This window comes from Rhinopithecus roxellana, chromosome 16 (assembly GCF_007565055.1).
Source record: "Rhinopithecus roxellana isolate Shanxi Qingling chromosome 16, ASM756505v1, whole genome shotgun sequence".
Lineage (NCBI taxonomy): Eukaryota > Metazoa > Chordata > Mammalia > Primates > Cercopithecidae > Rhinopithecus > Rhinopithecus roxellana.
In genome coordinates this window covers 30,759,043-30,768,455 of record NC_044564.1, presented here as the reverse complement: position 1 = coordinate 30,768,455, position 9,413 = coordinate 30,759,043, and the positions used below count along the sequence as shown (strand labels likewise).

The 9,413-nt window shown below is 45.5% G+C and overlaps 1 protein-coding gene across 1 annotated transcript; it reads right to left on the bottom strand.

Moving 5' to 3' along the window:
- Positions 1-1,310: 1,310 nt before the first annotated feature.
- Positions 1,311-7,900, bottom strand: LOC104678699 (spermatogenesis-associated protein 31D1). Its single transcript, XM_030920057.1, has 4 exons — positions 7,631-7,900; positions 6,802-6,847; positions 6,117-6,177; positions 1,311-5,830 (listed from the first exon to the last, which is right to left on the bottom strand). Exons 1-4 carry the CDS (start codon positions 7,814-7,816, stop codon positions 1,456-1,458), a joined length of 4,668 nt encoding a protein of 1,555 aa, XP_030775917.1. The 5' UTR covers positions 7,817-7,900; the 3' UTR covers positions 1,311-1,455.
- Between the last annotated feature and the right edge of the window lie 1,513 nt (positions 7,901-9,413).

The window sequence follows — 9,413 nt, the reverse complement described above, 5'->3', positions numbered from 1 at the left end:
CACCTCATTTACTAGTCCCAGTCTGTATATGTGGAGTTGCCTTCTCTTCAGACCCCTAATATTTTAAGAGTGCATATGTGCACACTCTTAGAAATACAGAGTATTCTGTAAAGATTCATAGTAAGCCCCCAAATATCTGTAAACCTCATGCGTAGTCCAGGACTAACCTCTGGACCATGAGCTGCAGGTATTTTAGACAATATTATATTCCACAAAGCCCATGAAGATCATAAGTGACACCTCCACCCTGACAGGTGCACTGTATACACTAAGGGAAGATCTTGCATGCTGCCATCAACACGGCTAGAAGGAAGGCACAAAGATCACCTTCTCTAAAGAGAGGGATGCCATGTTAACAACAGCCCTGCAGATACTGTTTAAGTACTTAAAGAACAGCCCCATGTACACTTCTGCCAAAATGGCATCTTTAAGCTCTGCAGCGCCCTGGCAAACCTCAAGGGGGTGGTGCCTAGATCTAGATTGAGAAAGGGTACTGATATGGGCATGAAGGGCATAAACCTTTTTCCACCAGCATGGTCATCCTTTCCTAGCTTCACTTTTTTCTTACTTTCTCATTCATTCTAAGGCATCTTTGCCTTACCCTCAGCTCTATTTTACCCTAGGAGGTAGGTGGGTTGCCTGGTCAACATTCCTGCCACAGACAGCTAGGTGATCTTTTTGCTCCATAAAAATGCCATCAATCCAGGCAGCATGGAGAAATACACAGGGAGGGGAACTACTTCCTCAAGTGACTTATTAGTAGAAAGACCTCAACATTGAGGTCAAAATATGCTTCGCTAAATCATGAGGATGCCCTGCTTTTCAAACTCTTAAGCAGCATCCACAGTGTTCCTGACACTCTACCCCAACCAGCAATACCCCAAACGCTCCCACCAATTTATATGATCCTGTGATCAGTGACAACTTTTTTTAAAATAGAGATTAAACCACTATTTCTGAAAAATGTGCCTTTCCTTGACCCTCTCTTCAGATCAGAAGGCCTGACTTCCTTATGGTGCTAAAGGACATGAAGCCGTGAGTGGAGAGGAAGGTGCAGGCTGCCATACGGTATCAGTAAGTCTCAAGCAAAGAGATAGAAAAGAGCTCATCTCCTCAGACTTCACCAGGGAGAGAAGGGGCTTTTGGAGGCACATGATACTCCTTCCTCCACAAGAGCTCCAGGGGATTGGGCACATTTTAAAACTCACACTAGGGAGTCAGTAAGAGCTGAGATAACTACTACATTTCCCTAACCACAAGCTTCAGCTACCCAAAACCTATACCCCGCAACACAGTACACAGAAAAGACATCCTTCTTATTAGAAAATTTATTAGGAGAATCAAGATTCTCAACAAGGAATGAATTATTTTGTGGGGGGAAATTTTCCTCCCTGGAAATGTTTCGGAAGCATTTTCTGTCCAGTTAGTAAAGGCACATCACTGAACACACTGCTTTTAGCACTGGTCAGGACGGCTGGACACACCAGGCTGACCGGACGCCGGCAAGGGGGGTTTGAATGTGGCATAGGCTTCCTTGTGGGGCATGGATTGGGGATGCCTTTGACACAATATCTTCCCCTTAAATGCCTCAACTTTCTCAGACTGTCTGTCCTTGTCTGTGATCTGTCTAATCCTTGTAGGATAATTCTGGCCAACAAAGATAGCTTGTTGGCTGTAAGATTTGGTACATGTCACTTTGCAGGAGGGAGCGGTGGAGTTGCAGGGATAGCCCAGGACAGGCTCTGCTCTGACCTGCACGTCTGGGTTGTGCTGAGCTTTCCCAAGCTCCACTGGGAAGGAAAGGGGCTCTTGGGGACAGGTGACATCTATCCCACGCCTATGCCCCAGCTTCTCCTCTAGGGAATCCCTAGTGTCTTTCCTAATTTTCTGACCTTCAGTGGTCCCAATAAAGGCAGCTCTTCTTGTAACTCGACCTCTATTCTGCACAGATGATGACAGGGAGCTACCCTTTGCCCGGGAACTTTCTTGTTCTTTATATGCTATGCTGGGTTTATTAAACCGCTGCAAAAAGGTCTTCAACCACTTTCTGAAAAGGTTTTCAGGAGGAGGCTGTGTTTTCAAGGTTGGGGAAGATTTGCTCCCAAGCACCTCCCCTGATGTCTTGTCATGAATAGCATGGCTCTTTCTCCTGAGTTGGGATGTCCCCAACCCTGCATCCCCTCCACCAAGCTCTCCTCCTTTGGGTCTCATAGGGCTCACTGTCTTTATAGCTGCTGGGAAATTCTTAACTTGACATTTCTGTAAGACATGGGTAGGGACCCTGGGCTCCTGCTGCTGTGCCACACGGATCCCTCTGTCTTCCAAGTGGACATGCAACACCTGGGAAGTTCCCATATCCCTACTCGAGATGCCCTGGGGATGAGTCAGTAAGTCCTTGGAACTCAAGTTCTCGAAGGCAATAGATGTGTCAGTGAAATGGCTCTGAGGTTGGCTATCCTTCCTCTGGACCAACTTTAACTGGCTCAGCATCTGATTTTTAAGATATGATGATTTAGGATCTTGGGGAACTGATACCGTTGGTGGGAAAATTTCAGTTTCATGAGATGTGCTTGTTTTCACATTTGTCACTGAGCAGCTTCCTGACTTGCTGGATGTCAAGTTGTTCCTAGTTTGTGATTGAAGAGCACAGATCTCCTCTTCCTTGAACATCTCCTTCGACCCATTGGTGACAGGAAAGGTCTCTCTACTGCCCTGAAGCCTGTTAACATTATTACTGGCACTCTCTCTCTTATCCCTTGACTCACGGCCAACTCCAGCTTGCATTATGGGCAGCTCTGCGCTGCATCTACTGGCCGGTACAGTCTGTTTCTGACTGACTTCGTCTATGACGCTGTGTGTGGGGGGCAGAAAAGTCTGTCTGCCATCCTCAGTTGTTGGGACACTTTCTGTAAGATCATTGTCAGTATCAGCAAATTCTCTTCTCAGGGTCCCCTGCTTTTCTTGGTCCACAGGTGAGGTTAAGAGGGGAGAATGACCAAGGATGGGTAATGAGTTTGTTGATTCTAATATTTCTCCTTGAAAATCTGTAATGCCTCTTCTAAGCAGCGTGGAGGCCCCATCTTTGGAATCTGACCCTATAAAGTCATGGTCAGTATCAGAATATTGTCGTCTCAGGGTGTCCTGCCCTTCTTTGCTAACAGGTGAGGTGACAGGATGAGGGCCATCGAGGACAGGGACTGAGCTTGTTGTTACCCACTTTTCCCCTTGAAAAGAGCTTCGTCTACGAGACTTAGAGACGTCAACTTTGGAATCCCGAGAAATAAAGCTGGCTGAGGATGGAATGTCGAAATTGGAAAAGGAAGTGGAAAGATCCTCCTTTGATTTGAAGATTTCTATGGATTCAAGGACCTTGCGGGGAAGGCCCCACAGCATCCTCATGCGGAAAGATTTAATATGGGCTTCCAACATCTTTTGTTTGTTGGAACTAAGGAAAGAAATCTCCTGCGAAGTTTCAACGCAGTGGTCCTCATTCACCAATGCTGCCATATTTCGATGTTTTATTTGGCTGTGGGATTCCTCAGCAAGAGACATTGTCTGCTTGACTGAATGCCATGAACTATGCACAGTCCCAGGCATTCGACCCTCATTGATTTCCTCAAATTTCTTGCTCAAATGTACTGTCAGGGCATTTTCAAGTTGTTTCTGACCTAGGCTCTCACCTGAATGATTCTCTGACAGATGCATCATATGAGTGTCCAGGTCTCTCTCAGAGTTAGACCTCGGATTCTCATCTGAAGATGTCTCTGGATCATGCAACAGATGATTTTTGGGGCCATTCTCCTGTCTGTATCCCTGATAATTCCCCACATTCTCCAGGGAAAGCATATTTGAGCTTCTCTCATGGAAGGTTCCAGGGGTGCTTGATCCAAATTTCTTTAGAACATTGAGGCTCTGACCCTCAACCGAAGAGCTATGTAAGGGTCCTTGAATGCTCTCTGACACAGATAGCTCCAAAATTTTGCTCTGAGGACGTAGCAATGACAGAGACTCATGGATTCTACGGGGCAGGCCCCATCTGCGCTGGATGAGCCTCTTTCGAATGTGTTGCTCCAGTTTCTTCCTTACCTCAGAGCTCAGTGGAAAATCTCCAGGAATGATGGCGATGGGAACATGAACCTTGAAGGACTTTCTGACCAATGTAAGATTGGGAGCTGGAGGACAAAAGTCTTCCTGGGATTTTTGAACCACAGAGGGTAAACCCCACACACTTTCCTGCACTTTCTGCAACACGTTACACTCCAGATGATTAATTTCAGATGGCGTAAGAGACCGTGCCTCATTCTGGGGTCTATGAAAACACACTCCACAGATCTTAATCAGGAATGGAGGACTAGGGAGTAGGGCTGGGAGTGGAGATTGATGTTGAGCCTGGGACTGGACCTCAGTGAGATGTGGGGACTGACCTTGGGGCAGAGTTTGAGGCAAGGATAGAGCTTGGGTACTAAGCAAGGACAGAGGTTGGGGAGGGGGAAGTACTGGAGATTCTTGGAATAAAGAGGTATTTGTAATGCCATTGAAGAATACAAACATGGAGGAACAGCCACGTTGGACAAGAACAGTAGGGTGAAGAGACTCGCTGTGCAGAGATGGGAGACCCCAGAAGAGCTGCACATATTTTTGTTCTAAATGGTCTTCAAAGCACTTAGAGTATGGGGGCTCCTGATGGATGTGCTGCCCCTCTAGTTTACCTTTACTGGCCCTAAAAGGAAAGGATTCTGCCAAGTCGTGCTTATCAGCAATTGAGGATAACATTTTCCGTGAAGAATTTAGTTGGTAGTTTGGCCTAAGTTGTGTTGGGAAAGATCCTGGTTTCTTTCCATTTTCTTTCCACATCAGGAAATCACACCTTTTTTTGACTTGTCTCTCCAGGAGTGCCAGAATGTCATGACTGACAAAGGAGATGTTAACAGGCTGTATGACGTTGGCCACAGAGTGCCCCCCTAAAGAGACCTCAGAAGAATGAAGGGTAAGAAGCTCCTCCATGAAATCAGATGGCACAAAATTGGAGGAAAAAGAGTCCTTGGCACAAGGCTGCCACCAGGAGAATTCTGAAGATGCAGGGCATGAATGGTCAATGCCTTTGATAATTGGGGCATAGGTGGATGTCCCACCAGAGCCACCTAGAGATAACATCTCTGCAAAAGGCTTCAAAATGGTGAGTCTTGATTTCGACTGAGTCACAAAGCAGTCTTCCAGTGGTAAAGCAGCTGGGATTGGTGGTTTGTAATGATGAGCACATGAATCAGTGGGATTCATGGCCTGGGAAATATCTTGGCATTGGGTGGAGTCAAGTGAAAAGGTGGTGTTCAGACAGAAATTGGCCTCAGGTTGGAGACTGGGCTCCGCTCTCTGAATGTGAGGTGGTGGGAGAAGGGGAAAGGGAAGCCGTAGGGGTGAGGAATGGTCTACGGGGAACTTGGAATCCAGGGGAGAAACAGGCTGTGGTGGCAGAGGGTCCCTCAGTGATGAGGGTGAAAACAAGTCAGCTAAGGAGGTGATCAAGTCAGGTGAGAGAATTAACTGGGGTGGTGGAGACAGCTTAGGCCGAGGGGACAATATTAGGTCTTCTGTAGGGGTTGCTGAGGGGGTGGAAGACAGAGTGAACGATGACTCAGTCGCAGAACCTGCAGAATCCAAAGGGGACACAGAGGGAGCAGCATCTTTCAGGGACTCCCAAGACAGCAGTCGCTGGATATCAGCAGTTGCTCTGTTACACACCTGACAGTCGGGGTCTGGGCATAACAGTCGACGAAAGTGGGTGGTATCATGATGCTGGCCCAGGGGACTGCAGGAAACAGGAGGTCCAAAGCTGCAGCCAGGACCAGAACAAGGAAAGGAGGTCTGTTAGCCTGGCAGGGGTGGGGCCCCCTGAAGCCTGCTGCCCACATCACATTGCCCCCCACCCATGAACTCACCATATATGAGGTCATATGACCTCACTATAGCCTTTCCCCAAAGCATTCATTCACATACCGGTTCCTATGGCTACCCACTCCCAAAACTACAGCAGGCTACAAGGAATCCCTGAAATGAACAGAACATACTAAAGAAAAAGGAGGGGGTGGGAACAGAACCCAAGGGGAAAGATTAATCACCTTTTCAGAATAGGAAGCAGCTTTCTTTCCTCTTCCACTTCTCTCTGGAAACATTTCCGGTCTGGGAAACCAGAAGAGTATGTTATATGCAATGAACGTAGAGGCACAGGACTCATACAGAAGTCACTCTGTGGAAGACCCTTGGGATATTAAACTCTGATAGCCCCAAGAATCAGTAGAAAATAGTCCCTGATAATATAGTCATTGATAATAGTCATTGATAATATTCACAAGTTCACATGTGTATGTGGAATCATTAGTAAACTTCTTTCACATACATTACCCCATGTGATATTCAAAACCAGCACGTGAAACACAGACATCAGTGGTTACCTCCAGGAGGAATCCGAGCATCGAGGAAGTCAACATACTTATGCAAACTTGTGAGACAGAAGCTCTGACTCCAAGTCAACCAGTAGTCATTCCTCGGTATCTCAGTTGGCCACAAATTGGGCAACACCCATTACTCAGGTCCATCACTCCGTCATGCCCATGAATGGGCAGAGCAGGGCCTATAAGCAGTGTCTCAGGTTTGATTGCTTTCCCATCAGCCTATCTTCTGAGGGCTCCGTTTTCTAAGACTATATCTAGTAACTTGACATTCTTGGAATTCATTGGACTGAGTCCTCATGAAAGACACAGAAAGGGTCACCCTTGAAGCTCAGATAGAGCAGGTTGACATTACCTTTAAATGTCCCACCTTTCCTTCTCCTCCTGGCTCTGCCCTGATGCTGAGAACAAAAGAAAGATAATGACAGACTGGGACTCACTTCTCTCACTACTCTATGAAGTTCATTCATGCATGCATGCATTCATTCATTCATTCATTCATTCATTCATTCATTATACAAGAATGATATGACCCTTTAATTACAGAAATATGTACCTGTTGTCAATTTTTAATGGAGATAAAATATTTCCCATTTTCCCTTCTCTGAAAAATCCTCAAAGAGGATTTCTTCTGTGAGAGCCACACTTGATGTGCTGAGTTAGAAGTCCTCATCCAGGGCACAGACTCAGAGTCCAACAGTCACATCTGTGCTGCCTCACAGGACAAGTGTTCCAGAGACAGAGCTCTGCTCCAGCCTCTGCTCAAACACTCTCAGCATTACTCCCCTGGTCAGCCCAACATGAAGGAAGGCTTTGCTGAATGACAGGTGACATGAGAATGTGACTCATGATCAAATTTCAGCAGAGACTGTTCTCCTTCAGAGAGCCCACACTCTCTAAATAAACCTATCTGGGACCACAGAATTACTGTGTTTGGGATTTTATCCTGGAACTCTCCACCACAGCCAGATAGGTAGTCTATGAGCTACAGATGGAAACCTTAGTCCTCCTGAACCAATAAGTCTGCCCAACCTCTGCCACAGAAGAGTGAAGATCTATCCTCTCTTCAGACTTCCCATGTAAGACATGTCTCTGAACCAACCAAACTTATTTAGAAATGTGGGAATAGGATTGGGAAACAACAACAGTGCATCTCTCTTGGGTGTTCACCCACAGTTCCTTACCTTTTGGATGTCATTATTTTTTTCGGTGGCTGACGAATACAGGGTCAATACCACGTAGAACAAGTACAGTATAAACAACCCCAACCCACTCAAGCAGATGAAGTTGGGGTCAATATCCAAGCAGTGTGAGTCAGGGCTCAGCCCTGTCTCAGTATAGCTGTTCAGAAAACAGAGGATATTCTCCATGGTCTGAATAGCTCGGCTGCCTGAAGCAACTGAGCACTGAGGGTGCCCAGGCTTAACTATAAACCCAGGCCTGCATCACAGAGCATGGAAGAGTCACAGAGCGTTTCTGAGGGTGGAGGGAGCAACAAAAGGAGGGTGTGTCCACAGCCCCAACCCCACCAGCCAGCCGACTCTCCTGGGCTCTCTGGGTCCCTTTGCCCTACCCTGCCACTCCATTTCCCAAGTCCATCCTTTTTTATATCATATATTTATCTTAGTGGAATTTTCAGTTTGTTCCAACAGTAAACCAGGCATTACCCAAGTCCCGCTTTACTGTTTGGAGCCCTTAACTTGGACCCCACCAACTACACTGCCTTGAAAGCCTGAAATACTGCCTAGAATATTTGTTGTACCCAGGCATTGCCACTCTCAGGATCACATATGTCCTCAAATCCGTCTTATCTACAGAATGTTTTTGCCTTACATAAACGCAGATATAAAAAAGTTCCTTTCCACTTACTTCATTTTGTAAATGATGAACATTACATTTTTTGTTTTGAAGTCAGCCTTGACTATTTCCAATCAGAGGAACTGACTCAAATTATTAAAACTAATGTTACTGGGGAAAAGAAGCTCACTGCCCAATTTGGGTTTTTCAGAAAAGGTTTTTATTGTAAATAAACCAACAATAAGACAGGAGTCCAGCTCAAATCCGTCCCCTGTGCTGGCTTTCATGCAGTCATTTTATTAGAAGAGGTTTAGGGAGTGGCCTGTGGAATTAATAGTTGGTTGGTGGAAGGAAAGGGGAGGTCTGAAAGTCCTCGGCACACACAGTTTTCTTTAACGCTGCCTCATGTATCACGTGTGCACATTCATGGGGAGTTGGTTGAAACGTGGCAGAAATTTGTGCTGTGACATCAGCCAGCTTGTTCTGTGCAAACTCCAGTTGGCCTCAATAGTTTTTATCCATTTTAGCCAGTTTTTAAATCTCAGAAGCAGGAAGAGTTCTGGCATTTTAGTAAGTTATTGCTGTTGCTGTTTTTTAATCGGCTATCCTGTAAACTGATTAATTTCATTAGTCATTGGTTTCTTCAACTCTCTGGGGCATAGTTCACTAATAATGCATTATTTAACATCTACAAAATGAAAGTAAGTGTACCATAAATGTATCTAATTAAAACTTCAAGGGATCTTGGGGGTTAATTTACAGAACTTACTTTTCTGAAGTTAGTGAAGTTTAAACTGTTCAAGCACTTTTGGAACGTACTCTCTACATAAACACACATACACATCGACCTAAAAGGCAGAAGCTGAGGCAAATTATTATAAGTAGAAAGTTCATTTGGGTCAAGCTTGAGGATCGCAACCTGGGAACACAGATGCAAGTCGGCCTAAATATACACTCCAATTAGCAGTAGTTACAAGTGAGTTTTTAAAGTCAAAAAAAGAAGTCAAGGAGTGAGCTGATACAAAGCTGTTATCAGGAATTCTCATTGGTTTACAGAAGCAACATTGATTAGTGATTGGCTCTACATCATTAAATTATAGGGTGTACCTTATAGTGTCAGGTGTGGCATTACTGGGTTACTATATAATTCCATGTGGCAATAGCAAGCAG

What these genes read in the sequence shown, in the direction of transcription:
- LOC104678699 (XM_030920057.1), bottom strand. Translation starts at nt 7,816, where the DNA reads ATGGAGAATATCCTCTGTTTTCTGAACAGCTATACTGAGACAGGGCTG. An exon ending in AAAATAATGACATCCAAAAG is followed by an intron (nt 6,848 to 7,630) that starts GTAAGGAACTGT and finishes TTTTGTTCTCAG; the next exon opens with CATCAGGGCAGAGCCAGGAG. An exon ending in GAAAGGTGGGACATTTAAAG is followed by an intron (nt 6,178 to 6,801) that starts GTAATGTCAACC and finishes CTGGTTTCCCAG; the next exon opens with ACCGGAAATGTTTCCAGAGA.